The 22,373-nt window shown below is 43.9% G+C and overlaps 1 protein-coding gene across 1 annotated transcript in view; it reads right to left on the reverse strand.

The window, feature by feature from the left end:
- The window catches only part of LOC144691873 (cilia- and flagella-associated protein 47-like), a 647,761-nt gene that overhangs the window by 338,830 nt on the left and 286,558 nt on the right, over positions 1–22,373 (reverse strand). Inside the window, exons 38-42 of the mRNA XM_078560450.1 lie at positions 14,569–14,651; positions 13,198–13,343; positions 5,127–5,257; positions 2,859–2,890; positions 1,919–2,148 (exon numbers count right to left, since the gene is read on the reverse strand). Coding sequence (XP_078416576.1) covers positions 1,919–2,148; positions 2,859–2,890; positions 5,127–5,257; positions 13,198–13,343; positions 14,569–14,651 — 622 coding nt within the window. The remainder of the gene's footprint in view (positions 1–1,918; positions 2,149–2,858; positions 2,891–5,126; positions 5,258–13,197; positions 13,344–14,568; positions 14,652–22,373) is intronic.

Below are 22,373 nucleotides of genomic sequence, written 5' to 3' on the forward strand. Positions count from 1 at the left end.
GTTCTAGTCTAACCTATCCAATCGTTCTCAGAGAACCTCTAACAATGACTTCTCTTCCGTGCCCACTCTGCAACTCACACCCCCTCAGATCTATCCTTGGCCCCCGCTAGTTCACATTTGCATGCTGCCCGTTGACGACATTTTCTGAAACTATAACAGGTACTATAGAAATATCCAGCTCCACATCACCACCACTTCTCTCAATGTCTCCACTGACTCTATACTGCCAAACAGCTTGGTTGCCATCCAGTTGAAATGTCCTCCGATGAAACATTAGGAAGACTGAAGCCATCGTCTTCAGTGTAGGCCACAAATGTTATTCATTCACCACCAGTTCTATCTCTCTCTCCCTTGCCTGGCCAATGTCTAAGTCTGAACCAGAATGCTTGCAATTGCGGCATCTTAAATGACCTTGAGCTGAGCTTCAGATGCCATATCCACTTCATTGCAAAGGACATCGACTTCCACTTCCACTACATCACCCATCTCCACGCTCCCATCAGCCCATATTTGCTGAAATCCTCATCCATGCTCGTTACTTTCAGACTCAACAATTCTAATGCTTATTAGTCAGCCTCTCATCTTCCACCCTCCATAAACTTGAGCTTATCCAAAATTCAGCGACCTGATGGTGTCATTCAGCATCACCGCTGTACTTGTTAACCTACACTGTCTCCTGGTCCAGTATGCCTTGCTTTTAAGATTCTCATCCTTTCATTCAAACCTCTGCATGTCTTGTTCCTCCCTAATTCTGTAACCTTATCTGGCCCTACGACTCTCCAAGAACTCTGTGATTCTTCAGCTCAGGCTTCTTGTGCCCACCACCCCCACCCCGACTTCTTTCAGCTCCCAGTTTAAATCATTTTCACTGCTTCTGATTCACCTCTTTCTTGTCAATTCTGTTCTGTTCAATAGTGGAGAATAGGTTTCTTGGAAAGTAGCAGATTGAATGATGAAGTTCATTGGATTTAATTTCCTACCTACAACATTATTAGTTGTGACTTTCTGACAGTTATACACAATGGAAAAATGAATTCAACACACAATAATTCAACATTGGCTACCTAAATTCAGAAAACGTTTGATATGGTAGGTCAGACTAGCTTACTTCATAAAAGAGAATCTTTTAGTATCAGTCAGAATTTGATACACTGGATTAAGGATAGACTCCAATCCTGCAGGCAAAATGTTGCAGTCAATATTTGTGGATCAGCCTGAAGGCAGACTACTAGTGAAGTTGATAATCAACCTTGCTTCTCTCTCCATTGATGCTGCTTAACCTTCTGAGTATTTTTAAATTTTCTGTTTTTGCTGGCATTCATATAGTGTTTTTCACATCTTCATACCCCAAGGTGTTTCATAGAAAATTACTTTTGTAATGTAGTCACTGTTATATAGACAAATAACCAATTGGTAGACATGAGGGCAGATTTTCATCTCCTGATGGGGTCAGGGAACCTGAAATCTTGAAGTTTTTGACAGCAAAACCAAATTTCCTCTCCCTTCCTAACCCTGCGCTACTTTCATTTGGCCTTTTCGCAGGTTGGGAAGTCTTTGGTTTGCAGCCCAGCACAAACTTCTTCTAAGATTGGGTTCGCCACAATGTGAACTCTATAGAAAATCTGAATTTCCTCCCTCACCCGCCGTTATTTATTTATAAATGCAATAAAGATTAAATTGAATAAATTTGGCTACTACGATCATAACAAAATAATAGGGCTATCTACATTGATCATGGGGACAAAAGGAATAGATCTCCACAAACAATCAGTAACAGGCATCCCATCTCACTATCACTGTTGTCAAACACTTCTACATGCCTGTGATTCTTCCTGCTCAGCAGTATGCTATTAAAATTTCAAGATAAACAGCATAAGAACTGAAAAGTGTTTTGTGATACCATGGCAGATGTTCCTACCTGGATGCAGCAAGGGCTAAGAGCTGCAACTGAAGCTCGGACACTGCTGCTTTCTAATGTCCCAGCAATCTTCCTGCGTTTGTATTCTATTTGTGACATCTGTTGCTGTCCTACGGTTGCCAGAGCTTTCTCTCTGGCTTCATTATTCAATGGAATTTTCAGTTCTTGATCAAAGGCACAGGCGTTATTACATTTGTAGTATAGAACTACTTTTGTTGCATTCTTGTTACCTGAAAGAAAAATACTTCTTTAAAACTGAGTAAAGTTAATTGTGAATGTCATAGAAATCTGAATTCAGGGAACTTCAGTAAAAGGAAAATATCACTTGGCCCAATAAAGCTGCCTCTCTTAGATTGATCTTAACCTTAACTTTCGGCCTTCTCATCCCAAGCGTCAATCCCCTTTTTCCAGAAATGTATCTTCCAAGTGTCCATGGAAGTTCACAAGGAAGAATTATATAGGATGACCATGATACTTTGCCAGGAAATGGTCTCATCTAAACCTCTCTGTGGAGCTGTTTAGATTCTAGTTGTTCTATAATAACAACTTGCATTTACACAGAAAAATGAAGTTCCAATATAACTGACAAATAAGCCTAAGAAAAACAGACACCAAGCTCTGAAGGGAGAGGTTAGGAAAGCTATGTAAAATGATTTTATTTTGAGGGGGGTTTTAAAGGTGGAGAGAGATTTTGAGCAGCAGGGATTTAGGGGCAGATTTTCAGGGTCAGGTTGACTCATGAGGCCGTTAAAAATGGCGGGCAAGACCCAGATGCACAAGTCCCACCCCCAATTTTGCCTGTACGGCAAAGTGGGCAAGGGGGGAATCAAAACAGGTGCAAAACATGAATCTGCTGGGCCATTTGAAATTAGTGCTGAGTTCAAACAGTTGCCGGGTTCACTGGGGCCCTAAACCCCTGTGTGGGAGTCAAAAATGTTACTTTTGTAACGTTCTTCTTTTCTCTTCCCACAACTAGTGGCGCATGAGACAGACAAAGCATGTGCTTATGTTTGTTTCCATAGCTAGTTTTTCCCAAAACAGGTCACTAGCCTGAACCAGAGGCTATAGCTTGAGGTGCGCCATTCTGCATCAAGCAGAGCTTTGACTAACCTAGAGAGTGGCCCGCTCTTACCAACTGCCATGGCATATTGGAAGGATTCACAGGTTGGTAATTACCTGTATGGCCACGTTAGGAATGCACTTTCCATGGCCATCAGGTCCTGCACCTGGACTTGAACCCGGAGCTTCTGGCTCAGAGGTAGGGACGCTTTCTACTGCATCACAAGATACTAATGCTATTAATTTAGAATCAACTGTCCACCTCAAATGAAATGATGAATGGATAACAGTCAATAGAACTGTCTCCTCTGCAGATGGATTATTTAAAATAGATAAGTCCACAAAAGTTTAACAGAATCCAGTCTGTTAATATGTTCACAGCCAGTATCTTTGAATAGAATAATTAAGGAATAAATGACACCAGGCTTCATTAACATATGACCATTATTTTAATGTTAACCGTTCAGTTTGTTTTGCAGAGTCTCAGAATGATTTTCATTTATTGAAAAATGAAGACATTTTTGTGGAGAAAATAGTGAATAAAGCAGCGGATTATAAAGAAATAATTTAATAATTAGATGCATAAAAATGCAGCAGTTAAACTCAAGCAGTTTAGTGTTTCCTAAATGTTGTGGTCAGATTACCTTGTCAACAATTACTTCCCTACGGTCAAGTTACCAGTGATGGTGGCATGGTGAACATTAATAGTCTGCAGGCTCTGATTAGTGAAAGAACAATGATTTTTTCACTGATATTATGACTATAAAATTTCCAGAATTTAATGAGTATTAGAAACCAGAAAGTTACACTTTAATAACTTGCACTATAGAATTATAATTTTAAGGCATTTGAGTTGCAGCCAGAACCAAAGCCTTGAATATCCAGATCTAAGTAGATATTGATGTCCACTCAACTCACTGGCTGCAGGACAGGATAACTGGGTATTTCATGCATTCAGTTCTTTTCTGGCTAAGCAACCCAACACTCTTTGTCTCCATGAGGCTACTTTTGGAAATAAATGGGAATATTTCCTCTCAGAAACATCATGGCCAGAATTTTCCCGTCGGTAATTTGGGGGCGGGGCCTGCTCATCGACGGGAAAATGACGCAGGATGACGTCGGGAGGAACCCCTGACATCGTCCCGGTCCCTTTAAATTTCCAGGAAGGCGGGCGGACAGCGAAATCAATTGAGGCCATTGACAGGGTAATTAAAGTAATTAAAGGCCCTGTCCGTCCAACCTTAAGGTTGGCGGGCAGGCCAGGAGCCCCAGCGGGCTTCTGATAATACATGAAACCTCATCCACTGGCGGGATGAGGTTTCATGTTCCTTTTTAAAAACTTTAATAAATGTAATGTGATATTTATTAACATGTCCCATCTCGTGTGACATTGTCACATGAGGGGCACATGTTAATAATATGTTTATTTCTCTATTTTCTAACTTTTGTACACTGTCACTAATCTCCCTAAGACAGCACTTTGACTCAGGGAGATGAACGCTCTTTCATTCGCATGCACGAAAGAACGCACTTTGACAGTTGGGGAATCCCTACCCCCCTCACAGGAAGCACATAGCACTTCCTGTCGGGCAGGCCGCTGGGCGGGCCTTAATTGGCCCGCCCACTCAAAATGGCAGCAAGCCCCGTTTCGGTGGCGGGGATCAGCTGTCCACCCACCGCCGAGCCAGTGGGGCCTGCATGCCCACCAAGGGCAAAATTCTGCCCCATGTAAAGCAACCCTTACTTTTAGCTTTATGGGGATCACTTTGAAAATAATTACACCTCATATCAAGTGATTTTTCAATTTAATATGCAACTTGTTCTTGCCTATTTGCAAATATGAAAAGGCTACAAGCACTGTAACTGCAAAAGAAAGTTAAATTTTTATGTACAGTACACGTAACAAAAATACTTGAAGTTTAAATTTAATCCACCTCAAGTGATAAAGAAGATACTATGGGGTAAAAATTAACCTTGGGCTGCAGCATAGTGAATCAGCAGCCCATTTTCTCCTATACCGATGTCCTTTTCTATTGACTTTGCTGTTTTTTCACTATAGCCCAAGATGAATTTCTACCTCTATCTGTTTTCACATCATAAATGAACTAGACAAGAATTGTTTCCTTGGTCGTTATTGAACAGATGCTACCAGAAAATAAAAGCCACTGTACCTGAAGCAGCACAGTAGTTCCGTATTGCATCAGGACTGAATACTTGTAGTCCAGTAGAAGGCAATGGGATACAGCCAGTTCCTTCCAGACAGTAGACAAATTCTCCAATCTATAAAAGAAAACTAAACAGCTGAACATTGAAAACAGAATATGCTAACAACAAAAGCTAATGAAAAGCTATTAGTACGAACAAATTAAATGAAAAAGAATATAACAGGCAATGTACAGTAAATGTGAAAGGGTAATGTTCTGGGTGTGACCTTTCATCGGTGAAGCTTGAAAAGATTGTTATAACATCACCATAAAAAATGACATCTACTTTCTTTTTTTTATCCTTTTACGTGTGGCATGTAATAGTGCACCATAGGTGGCACCCTTTAATGAGTGGTAGCACTCTCATTCAGAGTTAGAAGGTTATGGGGTCAAGTCCCATATCAGAAACGAAAGCACATAATCTAGGCTGAACCTTCAACGCAGTACTGTGCAAGTGTTGCATTGTCAGAGGTGCCTAATTTCAGATAGGACATTAAACACCAGGTCAGATGATAAATGGTGCCATGTCATTATTCGAAGTAGCTGGGGGAGTTTTCCTGGTGTCCTGGCCAACATTTATCTCTGCACCAATGCCACTAAAACAGGAACAAGCCTTGGTAACATAGTGGTAACATTCCCACCTCTAAGTCAGAAGGTGCAAGCCTGGAACCTCACTTTATAACCCCAGTGAGTGGAGACAAGAGCTCTGGTTCTGAACTCTAGATTGACATCTATCTGGATACTCACATCCAGTGGGTGTAGATAGCCTCCCTCATCATATGGATCATGAAAGTCCATAAAACCCTCCTCCTGTATAGTACAACCCAGCCATATCACTGGTATAATAGCACTGATGGCCTTTGATTCTTTGCATAGCTTGTGAACCTGTCTTCACAATACTGAAACAACCACTAAAACAGATCATCTGATCATTTACTTCATTGCTGTTTGTGGAACCTTGCCATGTGTGTCTTCTTAATTTACAACAGTACTTGGTCACATAGTACTTTGGGACGTGTCAAGGACTTGAAAGATACCTTGTAAATTGTAAGTTCTTTCTCCTTTCATTCTTGCTTTCAGCTGCAGTAAATTGAGTCAGGCCACACATTTATGAAATTACTGCTGAGGGGGTGGGGGGGGGGCGGGGTTGGGGTTGGAGGGGTGTGGCGATGGAGCCCAGGGGAAAGGGTGCACACACAGACATATTACTGGGGGTGGGTGACTGGGGAAGTGAGCATGGAGACACATAACTGGGGTGGGGGGAAGAGAAGATTAGTCAGGGCCAGAAAGCATAGATAATCATGTGGATATGTGCCACAATTTAGAGGGCTGTGCTTGGCACTCCTGTCCTGGTCCCAGTCCAGGAAGGTGTGGGCCTGTTAGTCCTTTGTCAGTCATGCCCAGTATGGTGCTCAGGGCATGGTTCGTCACTCGTACATGTCAGTACCGGGGATTGGTGGCTTGATACCAGGTTGCAGATGGCACAGTCACAGTCAGGGGAGACATCTACAGCCTGTATTTGGGGAACAGGTAATGTAGTGGAGGGGAGGCTCTCGATGGTCTAATGAGGGGGTTCTAGGTAAGTGACAGTAAATTGGGCTTCAAGATGGGGAGGGGTCAGATCTACATGGGGCATCGGGATATCAACATCAAATGGTTTTGGGGGAGGACAGGGATATTTACAACTATCACGATGGGATCAAGGATTAGGAGGGGAGGAAGGAGAGGGATTCGAGGAAGGGAAACCTGCACATGATGCTCTTCCAGCACGTTGGGAAGGACTCCCACAGTCACTGGGTGGGGCGGGGGTGGAAGCTGGTCTCATACTAAAACCTCATTGTAGTAAAACCTTTTCAAGCTGATCCAATGACGCAAACAAGCTATAAATAAAATTGCCAGGGGAGGGCTCTCAGGGCTTGTGGGAGGAGTCCACCACTGCATGTGTGGGCCAGTTGAAGGAGCACCTGACTAATCTCCACTTTACCAAATGGAGAGGAAGGCACAGCTGAGAAATGTTAGGAACAATCAAATGCAAATTTGGGATTGTGGTGCCTTAAGTCATGTTGCGCATTCTTGAGATAGCCTATTCCCAATTGGGGCCATTTTTGGATTGGCTTCCAAAGACCCTTTGTCCCTATTCTAGGAAATTGTAAGGGCCAGAAGGATCCAACTGTAAAGGGGCAGCGGGCCAAAATGCATATTCCTGATTGCCCAAATACCCCTAAACCTTGCAGCTGGCAGGTTCAGGGTTTGAAAGCACCTAACATCCCCACAGCACTGTCATTAAATTAGTGCAAATTGGGGCTGCTTGTAATCCAAAGGATTCAGTCTGACAGTGCCCTGACTGAGGCTTCTATTGCCTGGCAGAACTCAGTCAGATCCAGGCCCCTGTGTGAAAGCCCCGTCATGCTCATGGCATTTGTGGGGGTGGTGGGGGCTGGGGAGTGGTGGGGGACCCTACCCGTTACCCTTAAGGCAGTACTCATGCTCCAAGGGTCAAATTGGGGATGGAATGGCTGTGATGAAAGCAACCCATGGGCTTCACAATGACTCCCTAGTTCACGACTGGACGGTGACCATGACGGGTTCATTCATGTTTCTGTTCAATGTTTCCACAGAGATGAGAACAAATGCATCATGGATGGAGCACACAGTGTAGTGTTTTTCCTGGCAATCAGGCAGCTTAGAAGGAGGAGAAAAAGCACCTGTTGCTGCTGGGCAAGGGAAAGAATCTCACCCCGGTGAACAAGCACCAGCAGAACCCCCTCAAGATCCTGAAGCTGAGACTGACAGACCCATTGAAGGGAGGCATTTAGCATGACCAGGTGAGTGAGAGACAGTGCCATAGATGCCTTCACATATCAAGGGATATAGTTGCTCTCATCTACAAACTCTCCAGGAGGCGTTCACACCACAGGGCCGTGGAGGCCATCCATTGCCAGTGTGGCTCTCAAAGTGACCGCCTCTCTGAAGTTCTTTGCAAGTGCCTCATTCCAGAGCTCCATTGGGGAACTCTGCAAGATTTCTCAAGCCTCTGCTCCCAATTTCAGCCGGGAGGTTACCAACGCCCTATTTAGCAAGGCATACAATTATGTCCAGTTCTCCCTAGATGAAGACAGCCAGGCTGCCTGCGTAGTGGGATTTGCAGTGATCTCTGGATTCCCACAGGTGCAGCGTGCTATCAACTGCACTTATATGGTTTTATGAGCATCCTGGCAGCAGCCACTACAATTCATCAACAGGAAAGGTTCCATTCTCCCAGCCTGCAGCTGGTCAGCAACCACCAGAAGCAGATTATGTAGGTAGGTGCAAGATTCTATGGGTGCCACAGATCTTCGAGGGCCCTCACACATCCAGGGTTGACTCCTCAGTGACAAAGGCTACCCACAAAAGACATGGCTAATGGCCCCCATTCGGCAGCCACAGAGTGCTTCAGAGGAGAGGTGCAATGTGGTTCATTCTGCATCATGCTCATTGATTGAGCAGACCACTGGTATGTTGAAGATGCGTTTTCAATATTTTTTTCAGGTCAGGCGGCGCTCTCCAGTGCTCTCCCCAGAGGGTCTCCTGCATCATCATGGCTTGCTGCGCTCTACACAACCTGGCACTCCAAAGGGGGGGGATGAGATGGCAGAACAAGAGATGGAGGAACTACACATCTCCTCCGGTGATGAGGACGTCGAGAAGGTTGAGCTTGATGAGGGCAAGGAAGCTGAGGATCCAGAGGAAGAGGCCGTAGCACAGGCCAGATGAGGCAGGCGTGCACGTGAGATGCTTATAGCCACCGGGTTCCAGAAGATTGATGATGACTACCTCATACAAGCCTCTTCACCAGTGCCCTCTATGCTGGGTCCTCCTTAACACCTTTGTTGCGATCCTCATCATCTCAATGAAGCACATTAATTTCTGAATGAGTAGTTATACTCTTGCATCACAATGTCCTCATCTTGGAAGGTAAGGCAGCCTCTGGAGCATGTGGCCTTTCTGCTATGGGATAATAACTGCAACAGCGAGTTTTGGAACGGAGTTGAGATGGTGCAGCCTCTCCAAGCACTTCACCAACATTCCAATGCTTACGGCAGAGGAGGCATGAGCAGCACTGCAACCCTCAGTGCACTCGTGGCAGTATGCCTGCAGTGTAGCAAGGACCATCATCACTCAGTGGTTCTCGCCTTGATGCCTGAGATCTATTCTGAATCCACACTGCAGTATCACCACACAGGCAATTGTTCACCCAAGGCAAGTGTTCAGGCCTCATCATCATACTCGGCCCCCAGCATTAGATATTTCTTCAGGACGCATACATCTGTAACTGTCAGTAATGGAGGAAAGGTTGCAATTTAGCTCACCTTTCAGTGGACTGTGAAAGCTGCAGCAGCAACATAATCTGATCTCTGTTAAGCACTATGACCGTGCCTCCATTTGGAGTCTCCCAAGTTCCTGTACAGCTAGCCTTGGCATCTATGGGCCTGAAAATGATGGCACTCCATCTAGGCATGAAATACTCTAATCTTTAATAAGAAAGACCACACATCAGATGTTTTGGGGATTTGTTCTGATCCCATTTGAGGCCTCCACATTTTCATTCCACCAGTCTGACACATCCACAAGGAAACTAGGCACACTTGCCATTGTAGCTAGCACGTAACCAAGTTGACTGACCATCTCAAACTCAGGTTAGTGTCAAGAGACCCTAGCCAGACCTTCTGGCCCAGCGCTGCATCCTCCATCTCAAACTCTGGCATCTGGGGTCTTTACATACACCTCCTATCTCGCATAGTTTTAACCATCTAGCAGGAACCGCAAGGCTCAACATGTGTCAGCGAAGTCCATAGCTCTCCAGCATGGAGGTGGGAATGTCGGGACTAATATTGGGGTGATGTTTAGATGTGCACGCAGACATGAGATAACGCTGCAGGCCACCAGGAATAAAATCCCGACTTTTGGTGCATATGTAAAGCACACTCAAGGCTGATGGACATTACATGGAGGCCAACGAAAGGTACACCAACTGAGATTTACTGCAGTGTGAGTCGGCATTCAATCCTCTAAGATCCATATTGAGCACTCTTCATTGCAGAAGCATCAGGGGACTAAAGCAGCCTCCAGCTTCTAAACTCATAAGACAACAGCACGTGAACCTGTGAAGCAGGTCTCAGAGATGCCTTGTCCTACCGCCAAGTTCTTAAGAGCCAGAGGCTTCACTCATATCGATACTGTGCAGAGGATGGTCAGGCACTGTAATGAGATGTTTTGAGACGACATAGATCTGAGGCAGACAAAGCAACATCTGTGAGGAGGGTGGGGGGCATCTGCGGCACTCGACTAACCAAGTAGCATATCATCAGATAGAAGAAGCATACACCTGATGAGAAGTTGACTGAAACAAAATCTATTTACATTTATGCAAATTATATACAGATTGTGAACACCCTTGCTACCTTTGCGCTTTTAGCATTTCTTACCCTACCGCTACATCTTGGTGCATCCTTGACATCAACAGCAGAGATGGAGGCAGCCTGCTGACTGCTATGCCGTGTTGTCTGTGATGACCTTGGCAGGCGTCCTCTGGAGAGCTGAGGCCTGGAGGGCCTTGGCCTGCTTTAGTTCTCCTGCTGTGGGGCAGATGAACCCTCCTCGGTTGGTAGAGCTGGAGTTGATTGGTCACAGGCAGAGGGAATTGGCAGCGGCTGGACATTCTGAGTCACTTGGCTGGATAGCCCCAGGGTGACCAGCTGATGGTGGTCCTCCCTATGGGTACCTTACTCCTTGAGGAGAAGGGGCACCTGGAGTGAGGTTGATGTGCCCCGTCCCCCTCTCGCCTAGCCACTGATGGATCCCACCTATGCCTAGAGCGATGAAGTGCAGGTCCTGGCGCAGATCAGGCGCACAGTCCTGGACCAATGTCTCCATGGCAGTCGTCATCCGACTGGTGTTGACCTCGGTGTGCTAGCATGTCGGTGCAATGACATCAGACTGAACGCAGATGGACTCCTCCATTTTCTGTTGCAATCTGGTGACTGCATCTGACAACCCTGCCTGACGTTCCTGTGTCTGCCTTTGCAGCTCCAACATCTGTCAGGGCCAAGTCCAGAGGTTCATCATCTGACTTGGACTTAACAGAAGCCTGGCTTCCAGCGGTCCTCTGAGTGTCAGTGACATTGGATGTCCCTGTCTCCACCTGCTGTGGATCCAAATCTGTGCTGTGCTCACCAGATGGTGATCCCAAGTCTGCTCTGGATGCCACCAAGTTGTGTGTCTCTGCACTGGCGGAGGGTGAGGGTGAAAGCTGTGACGACTCTACATCTAGTGGGTCCTCAGAAACCTCATCTGAGGTTGTGTGGGGGCTGGGGCTGATGGACTAGCTGCCGGTGGCCCTCTTCCTTTTCCTGCTGATGTCTGTTAAAGTGAGAAGAGATGAGTGATTGGCTGCATAGTCACCAACATTACAATGCACTCACAGTTTTGGCAGGTGTCCAATGAGCTGTTAATCGGTCCTCAATGGCTTGGGAGATGCCAGTCTCACTCTCGGCACATGCACAGTCCTGGCCCTCACCGGCCAGCCCTGCCACCAGCTCTTCACATACTGTGAGTGGCCTGAGCTCAAGTATCCCCCCTCCGGTCTGGGATCTCTCCCTGTTGCTGTGGGTGATCCTGCAAAAAGAGATATGGGCAGACTGAGCAGGACGGATGCCAGCACAGATGATAAGGATGCCTGCCTTTGGTGGGTGTTGAGTGGACCTCTGTAAGGGCTGAGGATGCGAGTTATACAGGATGTGAGAAGAGATGAAGATGCCAAAGTGTGAAAGTCGGTGATGATGTCCCTTGTGCTGGTAGAATGTGAGATCCCTGTGAACTGTAACCCTGCGAATGCCTGATGGACTTGTGAGAGTGTGAGTTGAGATGAGATCATTCAAGCTCTTCCTGCACTGGATGGGGGCCCCCTTCTGAGCACCATTAGCACTGACCACTCTGGAAACCTGCTCCCAAGCCAGCATCATGAAGCTGGTGGACCTCTGGCTCCCATCATAGGGGAAAAATATGTTCCACCGTTCCTTCACTGCGTCAAGAAATGACCCAAGTGCATTGTCACTCAACTTTGAGGCAGTCGGCTCCATTTCTCTGGGGGCCATTCCATTGCTCATCAAGACCAGTCTTGGGCTGCAGAGAATGATGTGTGCACGGGCGCGGTTTAAATATAGCACCCAGGAATATGAGCCGATGAGGTAATGGCAGGGCAGACGAATCCCAGCGCACCCTGCCACAACATATGATGTGTTTCACGCTCATGCATGTATAATTAGCTGAAAAGCAGATGATCTGGCATGGAAACCCGCCACCACGACCAGTGAGAAATGCGTCACTTATCCTGTCCGCCATTGCGCTTAGCCTCCGGAGTGGAAAATTCCACCCATGGTTTCCACTGATCGGTGAGTCAGTAGCCAGAAGGCAGAAATTTAAGATAATCACCAAAGGAACAAAAAAATAATAAGGGGAAAGCTAGAAGAAATATCTTTATGTGGAGGGTTGTTGGAACAACGATTAAGGCAGAATTTAAAACATGGGAAGAGTGTGAATAGTTGGTCAAGTTCCTTAATTGGAAAAAAAGCAAGAATTTAATTTGTTACTTTCATGCTGTTTGAAGTTGCTTTACTGAACGAACTGGATTTTTTTTACAAAAAGATTTAGTTGCATTGGCTTTTAATTGAATGTCCCTTTCAATAGAAAATAGGAAAAATAAGCAACATGCATCATACCTCCTGCAGATGTGTTTGCTCTATGCATACCAGTTGCAAAACTTTTACTTAAAACTTCATTGATAGCATTAAAGCAATAAATAAAATGAATGACCACATTCTAATTATCATATTGGCTAAATTACAAGAAACTGTTTAATTTAACCACATTGAGAAACATTGTTATACTTTAAGTCAAAATTAAAGTAGAAATTTAACTGGTGAGCCTAAATTAGCCTTCAATATTACAGTTATGGTTTAAAAACAAAGAGGTCAATACCTGCTCATTTACTAAGAAAAACGTGCAATAGCTTTTTCCTGTGTAAAAGGGAAGATAAAGAATTTCCAAGACTGAAGAACCTTGTGCCTCCAAATGCAATGACCCCGCTTTACAGAAGAACTCTGGCACCCAATTAGCCTGGAAAGCTGTAAGCAAAAACGGACACTTACAAGTTATAATTGTGATTCAATGGGGCAGAATTCAAGAAGATATTTTTTCAAATATTTAACTAATTAGAGCTTTATACCATGAGCCAATTGCAATAATTTAGTGTAGTAAAGTTCACAAATATTCAAAAAAAAGTCATACAACCAACTTAGTGATGCTGAATAGAGAAATCATGCAAGAAAATTCATCTGCTGAAATGTCTGCTTAGTTTTGCAGCATTTTAACTCCAAAGTTAGGTCACAGAGAGATCACCTTAAATACTTTGAACAGGCATCTGAGTTAATAGGGTGTACATCTTGGGCACCCATCAGAATGCCAGCCTTTAATGTCTCCCCCCAACACCCCAACAATCCCACCCCTACTCCACAATCTCCTGCTATCATAGTTAGTCTGGAAGAAAGGGAGCAGACTCCCAATTACTACCACCCCCTTCATCCCCACCCCTTTGTAAAGGGACTGAAAAAATCTTTTAAATTGAAGGTCCAGAGTTGTCAGAGTTTTGTGTCAACTTTTCCATTAATATTTGAAATGGAAATGTCATATGTCTCTAGGATGTGCACCACATTATCCTTTCCTCCATCCCAAAGATTATTCACAATGCTTTTGGAATATTTTTGATGCAACTATTTCACTGCCACACTCCCCACCCTCAACCCCTCACTGACTGGTACTGGCTTCCATTGCTATTTTGTCAGAGGGAGACTCTGCTGTTGGTCAACAGGACTCCAGCCAATTAATGACTCTGTCCACTTCTCTTTGTTCTCAGAACCAGCTGTCAATCAAAATCTCTACCCAAGCCAGGGCCTATCGTTTGACGAGGTAGTTTGGTATCATCCCTATGACTATCCTGAAACATCAGGACTGCACCTCATAAATAATTTGGAAAAATCACCTATTCATCAATTATGAATGTAGGTAACTTGGCAGGTACAAAAGTGTTTGCAAATGTAAATGATGGTTCAGGCTGACTAACTCATCAACACTTCAGAGAACCATTATATAGGATATATTAAAAAAATCTCCACTATATGAAGTTCTTTCCAGACAACTCATCTTCTCTGAGCTGATGTCTTTCACCTGAAAAGATATATTAAAATAAGTTCTTTCTTACATGGTCCCCAACATTTAACTTATTTGAAGTATAGGAAATATTATTTTTAACAGTGTAATTTAAAGTATAGTTTCAGCCCCTCAAAGACTTACGGACTTCCTGGTTCATATTTTGACTATCCACTCCATTTTCAAAAGCACTCTTCTCAAATTCACCTGGTTCAGGCTGTAAGTCACTAAAAACAAATAAGACAGTTATTCACATGGGCAGACCTCCATGTACCTAAGTAAACATATTCAACTTAATTCTAAATGTTTCTTCTTTAAAATGAACATGTTACTGAGATCTGCACCGCCTAATAACAGAGAAAGAATGTGAAGAAGTGCATTGACACCTGTATATTCTAGATGTCTTGGGTGCTGGCCTCAGCTGTCCTTTTTGTGCAAGTGCCCTTATTTTTAAAATAGTCATGGTATTTTTCAGTAGGTTGGGGAGTTCTTACAGCATCCGTAGCAGCAAAAAAAAACTGCAGCATCCCCGGGATAGTTTCTCTGCTACAATGGATGCTGGGCAAGAGCTCCCCATTCCACAAAAGCTGCTTCTTTCACAAACCCATTGCTCCTTCTTATTGACCTACGTGCCCCATGTTTTAAGTTGTAAAAGGGTTTGGTGCATTGAAAGTCATCCATAATTCATAACTTATGAGTGTCCATGGTTCCAGAGTGCTTCCTTTTATAGTTTACCATGTAAGTTATTTAAGACTCTCAATAAGTGTCCACTCTTTGCAGGTGTCTGTGTTTTGAGAGTGTTTATTTTTATAGGTTTCACTGTATGAAAGCAGATCTTTGCAACCACCATCTGCAGCAGGATAAAGTGGTCAGAATATATTACAATGAGCATACTGCACTCCACACTTGGTTCACAAATTCATCCCTCCTTGGAGGGGGGGAGGGGGTGGGGTGGCAGTCAAGTAGTGGAGGGATTCTGGCCTGAGAGGGAAGTAGCTTTGGGTGTTGCGCTTCAGCCATTAACAGCCTGCAAAGCCACATATAATATTAAAGGGCTCATTGAAAATACAAATCAATTTTTCTAAGATTGTTTTCTTAAAAAATAGATATGAAATCACAGGCTCAATGATAGTAAAGAAGGAACTTGAGTGACAATTGGGGATGCAGCATCATTCATTCTTATATTTGCAAGTACCAATTCAAAAATTGGCACTTGTGACCTTTAGCTAGTGGCATAGAGGGGTCAATCTTGCACACGTGATCAGTGTAAAAGGAAAAGACAGTTCACTGGAAGGCAACCTTGCATGCTAGTCCTGTCATAGAGGGCAGAAATGATGACTTGCAGACCCCAGACTTCAAAAGCTGAGATGGATGCTGAGAAAGCTACAAACAACATCAATTTCGTCAAAAATTTCCTGGACTTATACACACAATTCAAAATCAAGAATAAAAGCAGCCATATTATGTACTGTCATAGCAAAGGGGTAAAATAGAAAATCAACTCTGTACAGATATTGAGTTCCAATTCCTTTTCCAGAGCTTCCATGCAATTTTCAAGTTAATCTGCCCTATAGCTACTTTTATGGTAATCGCATAATATTAAAACTGTCCATTTAGAGCTCTCTATATGCCAAGAAAAATAATTGATTGCATAATCCTGACAATACTTTCTGTGCTTCTTAATTTTTCCTTCTGACTAATATGATCATTGGTACATTTGGCAAGAAAAACAAAGAAGACTAAATACAAAGCATTACAACGAGATGAATCATTGTTAAAAGACTATTTCATTCTAAATACATCTTTAACAGTAGAATTAATGATAGCAGATGTTATAAATTCTCAGGTGAGCAATCTATAAGGTTAATTTTTCCAGTTTTCTGTAATTTCTGGTTGAAACTGACAGCCTATTTTATTATCCATTTGCGATTTGCTTAATTGATCTGCACAAAGCTTTATTTTGTCTTTGAGGTATGCTGTAGAAAGACTGAAACTGACATATATCACTGTTCCTTCATCATTGCTGGGTCAAAATCCTGGAAATCCCGAGTTAACAGCACTATGACCTGCCAACTAGAGGTTGAAGAAGAGGTCCTACCACTACTTTCTTAAGGCAACTAGGAATGCAGAATAAATGCCAGCTTTGTCAGTAATGCCCAAATCCCTAAAGATGAATAATCATTTTAAAAATGAGGCTCTCAACACAGATTCTGAAAAAAATGGTTTGCAATCTAGTTGAAATTTATGAAGAAGTTGTTAGATTGGTTGTCTTGGTTAACAATGTATACGTGGACTTTCAAAAAGCTTTTGATAAGGTGCCACACAGTAAACTATTTAGTAAGATAAATTCCAATAGGGCTGCTAAATGTGATTAAATGTATTCCTGGATGTTTCATCACATGACTTGCCCCCACATTCCAGCCATTAGTTGGCCAACACATCCATCCCTCTGACGTACTGGCTTCCTAGGCCAACTGTAAAGCAAAAAGACTCATTGCCCAATTGGATGATGCTTGACTCAGCCAAATAGCACTTTTTTCCCCATTTTCAATATTTTTATATCTGGTAAAGAGAAATGTTCAAAGAAAATGACAAAAAAACATTTTTTTAAATGTCCTGACGATTTTTCTCCAGGGTTGCAAACAGCAGTGTCCTGGGAATTGACCTTCAATTTCTGGAGACTTCAGGCCAATCCTGGAGGGTTGGCAACCCTAAATTCTAATAAGATTGATACGCAGATCTTAAATTGTATAAAAAAAACTGGCTGCATTCTTGTAAACAGCAGGTGATTATTAGTGGCAATGGTTTTGCAGGAGGACTGGTTACCAGTGAACTCCTGCAAGGATCAGTGTTAGGATCATTGCCCTTTACAAACTTTAGAAGTTGAGTGAAGGATTGAATGAACTATCCACAAGTTCACAAATGATGCAAAAATATTACAAAATAAGCCAGTTGAAAAAACAGATCTAAATGTGATGCTAGAATGTGGCTGTATCTGGCAAATGTAACAGAGTAAATGTTGTGACATGTATGTGGGTAGGGTTAATGCCAAGCATGTGCACATCATGCAGGATTCAGAGTTTAAGCCTTTTGAGCAGGAAAGGGACCTAGCTGTTATAGATGAATCTTCCTGGGGTTAGGGTGCATTTAATTCAAGGGTGCCACCAATCAGCTATCCACCTCAGATGCAGAATTTGTGGAATTAGTGGGGCAATGTTCCCTAATCTCGTTTTGTATTATGTTGCCTATTCACTTAACTACGCAGGTCCTTTAAATTTTTATGCAGGCCACACAGTTATTTAAAGGGACCGACTTATTTCAGCCCTACACAGCTTTGAGAAAACGGTGATGTGGGGCCATACGAACATCAGCAAACAAAATTTTAAAATTTCCCCTTTCTGCCTTGTGCTGCTTTGAATGATGCAATTGATCACATTGTCTCATTTTAATCCCCTAGAGGCCCATATCTATGCTAAAGGTCAGTGCACCCAAAATTTCTAGGGCACAAATAACTGGTAAAACTTTGTATAATATATTTCCCTCATTTGTGTGATATCATTATGTCTCCATCTGACCCCAATCCTGCAGAAATTTTAATGGCCAGATAAAAGGCTGAGGACTCAGCATAATCAAATACTGCCCCAAAATTAACCCCAGAAAAGGAAATTCAGAACTGCAAAGTTCAGGCACATTAAAACTGGGAGAGTATAAATAGTTTTTTTTCTTTTTTTATCATTTGTTCAAGAGCTGTGGACATCACTGGCTAGCAACCATTTATTGGCAATCCCCAATTGCCCTCAGGAATGTGATAGTGAGCCACGTTCTTGAACTGATGTAATCATTGTGGTGTAGGTACACCCACAATGCCTATTAGGGAGGGAGTTCCAGAATTTTGACCCAGTGACAGTGAAGGAACAACAATATATTTCCAAAACGTGATAATATGTGACTTGAAGGGTAAGTAGTAGGTGATGGTGCTCCCATGTGTCTGCTGCCCTTATTTTTCTAGGTGGCAGAGATGTGTGTTTGGAAAGTGCTGTCAAAGGAGCTTTGGTGTGTTGTTTCAGTGCATCTTGCATATGGTATACACAGCTGCCATTGTGCGCCAGTGGTGGAGGGAGTGAATGTTAAGGTGGTGGATGAGGAGCCAATCCAGTAGGTGTCTTTGTCCTGGATGGTGTTGAGTTTCTTGAGTATTGTTGGAGCAATACTCATCCAGGTGAGTGGAGAGTATTCCATCACACACCTGACTTATGCCTTGTAGATGGTGGGCAGGTTTTGGGGAGTTAGGGGTGAATTACTCGCTGCAGTATTCCCAGCCTCTGACCAGCTCTTGTAGACACTGTGGGTGAAATGTTATGGCCCCATCACGGCGGGGGAGGGCCTAAAATGCTAAGAGCCATTCAAAGGTCCATTGGGTGCGGTGGGATCAAAAATCCCGCCAGTGTAAAACTCCGCCTGGTATTTTTGTGGCTGGTCCAGTTAAGTTTCTGTGCATATATATGTAAGTAATGTCCCAAAAAGGGAAAGTAAGTATTACATTCCAGGGAAAATATTGCTTTTAGTCAACTATAATAAAAACAATATGCTGGAAATCCTCAGCAGGTCTGGCAGCAGCTGTGGAGAGAGAAACAGAGTTAATGGGCTGGATTTTCACCCTACATCAGGGCCAAATAACTCCTGAGCCCATACTTTCCGGTTGTGACGCTGGTGGTGCAATCTTCTGGGGAGGCGGTGGCATCCTGGTATTGTCACTCTACTGGTATTCCAGAGACCCAGGGTAACGCTCTGGGGACTCGGGTTCGAATCCCACCACACAGATGGTGAAATTTGAATTCAATGAAAAATAAATGTGAAATTAAAAGTCTGATGATGACATGAAACCATTGTCGATTGTTGTAAAAAACCCATCTGGTTCACTAATGTACTTTAGGGAAGGAAATCTGTTGTCCACACCTGGTTTGGCCTACATGTGACTCCAGATCCACAGCAACGTGGTTGACTCTTAAATGCCCTCTGAACAAGGGCAATTAGGGATGGGCTATAAATGCTGACATAGCCAGTGACGCCCACATCCCATGAATAAATATTTTAAAAAGCAGCCTCTTAATTGGCCACCTCCTCAATCGTTGTCCTATTAAGGAGAGAGAGCGGACTCCCGATGCTGCCAGCCCAATCAGAGGGCCAGCAGCTTTGGAGCCTTGACAGCTCCACCAGGAGAGGTCAACACTGCTGAGGTAGACTGGGGGCACCTCATCACGGAGGCATCCTCAGAGTCAGAGATCCAAATCAAAGGTTATGAGGGCTGAAGTTGATAGGCCCCTTGGAGCGGAGAGGAAACCTCTCCAGAGCAATCATTTGTTCTGTGGGTGGGGTATTTGCTGCCCACCACTCTGTTATTAGGGGATAGCGCCTCTGGCTCTGTTAGCCATCCCCAACTCCCAGCTTGCCATTGGGAGGCCATCTTCACTGGCCTTCATGTAGGCCAAACCAGGTGTGGTCAGCAGATTTCCTTCCCTAAAGTGAACCAGATGTGTTTTTATGACAATTGACAATGGTTTCATGCTCATCAACAGACTTTTAATTTCAGATTTATTTTTCATTGAATTCAAATTTCACCATCTGTGTGGTGGGATTCAAACCCTAGTCCCCAGAGCATTACCCTGGGTCTCTGGAATACCAGTACAGTGACAATACTATTATGTACAGCTGGCTGTACATGTAGCAGGGGCCCACTCCGCTGCTGGCAGGAGTACCTCTATTTGGGGCCCTAATCATCTTAACTGGATGTCCGCCTCCGTGGAGCGAGCAGCAGGTCCAATTCCCAACTGTCCCTCAGAAAGCTTCCCAGTGGTGGTAATGCATCAAGGAGCCATCCCGGTGCGGCTCACCCCTGTACTTTCCTGGCTCCCTGCCTCCGAGCAGACCACCAAAATAAAATTACAGAATTTAAATCAAAACTTTTTTCTCAGAAACTAAAATTTCAAATGTACAAAATGAAAGGTTAAAAAAAAAGTCCCACCACTTATATCACCCATGATAAATGAGGGTAACCATTTATATCAGACAATTAACATTAGCCATTCAGTAGGTGTCAATGACAAAGACACCGCTTGTAATTTTTTTAATGCTCCAGCTATATTGGGCAAACTCAGCTGTTCATTCAGCTGTTTGCACCTCATTAAGATGCAAATGTCTTGGCTTCTTAATCCCCTGTCATTTTAGCTTTGAGTTACAGTTACACTAACCGCACTGATTACAGCAGCATAAATGACTAGAAATAGAAAAGTAACGAGACTCAAAACAAAAATTAACCCCCTAAATAGTACAATTATGTGCTCTACAATTAAACAAGAAGTTCCTGTTTTTTTTTTAAAAAACTTGTTTTTAACAACTGTGCTTTAAATTAAAGCCAGAAAATGCTGAAATTACTCCGCAAGTCTGGCACCCATCTGTGAAAAATGGACTTAATGGCCAGAATTTTACCAGTCCACTGGAAACAGGCTGCGAGGCGGGAGGGATGATAAAATGGCGACAAAGGGTGTCGGAGGAGAAGCCTGACGCTTTTATGTTGTGAGGGGCTATTACCAAAGGCTGGTTGGAAGAGATCGTGTTGGAATGTGTTGGGGAGGTAATTAAGCCTGTTAAACAGACAATTAACTGTAATCTTACCAGGTTCTTATCATTTTACCAGGCACATGGGAAAATGGACCTTCTGAGTCCTGCCAGCTATAACGCGGCAAAGGCTCATCGGAAGGTCAATGTTGGCTGAGAGGTAGCGTAGCGTAGCTTGGTGGGAAGGGTGAAATACTTTCTTTTTGAAATGCTTCCATTGGCTAGGTGCTATCATCAGCTCAATTATTCTGTCAGCTAAGTCTGCTGCCATGAAATCACAATCATGCCCTTGTCTCTACAGCTACTTATGAATTGGTCAATGTTCTCTTTCGGCTGTTGGCTAAAGGACATGAATTCCAGACGGTGTACTCAGAAGTGGAGCTTCATTCATAACTGATCTTCGAGTGTTGACCATATTTTTTCTGGGATTTTTAAGGTGGTCGATGGACAGATCTGATGTGTTCAGTCTTGAGGCTCGACTTGACGGGGATTTTGTGTCGCCCGTGCGATCTTCGGCTCGTCACACAGGTGCAACGGGCAATCAGCTAGCAAAAATTTATATGAAGCTCATCCACGGGCAGGAGAAGTGGGCTCAGTGAACTCGCGATTCTACAGATTTAAAAGTTAGTGTTCCAAAGTTAGTGAAACTTGCCTGCGTGAGCTGGAAAAGTTCAAAACGCATACCAGCTGCTTGGACTGGACTCATAACCTTCAGGTCAGCACTTTGCAGTGAGGATTTGTTTTGGGGCCTGTAGGATTCAGGAAGCCTCCCTGAGCCTGGGAATGGGAGGCGATCCCTCCACTGGAGGCACCTCCTCTGAGGAGGAAGGGAGGTCTAGAAGGGGAAGGAGGCCAGGAGTGCACATTCAGCCTCCAGGGGAGCCACCTTTGGGAGGACAGGCGCAGGCACAAGGGGTACAGGGCCAAGAGGCAGTCCAAGGCAGAAGGGGCCGCAGAAGACGCCACTATCCTGCTGCCAGAGTATACAGGCGGCGAAGCAGCTACCTCAATATGTCTGAGGGGCAATGCCGAAGGATGCTCCGTCTCTCAAGGGAGACAGTGAACACGCTCTGTCAGATTAAAACAAAAAGCTAAAAGCTACTGCGGATGCTGGAAATCCAAAACAAAAACAGAATTACCTGGAAAAACTCAGCAGGTCTGGCAGCATCGGCGGAGAAGAAATCAGTTAACGTTTCTTAAAAACGTTAACTGATTTCTTCTCCGCCGATGCTGCCAGACCTGCTGAGTTTTTCCAGGTAATTCTGTTTACGCTCTGTCAGATTATTGGGCCAGAGATCTCTCCTAACTGAGTGGGTGGACACCCCATGCCCATG

The sequence above is a fragment of the Cetorhinus maximus genome, chromosome 16 (genome assembly GCF_964194155.1).
Source record: "Cetorhinus maximus chromosome 16, sCetMax3.hap1.1, whole genome shotgun sequence".
In the NCBI taxonomy this organism is placed as follows: domain Eukaryota; kingdom Metazoa; phylum Chordata; class Chondrichthyes; order Lamniformes; family Cetorhinidae; genus Cetorhinus; species Cetorhinus maximus.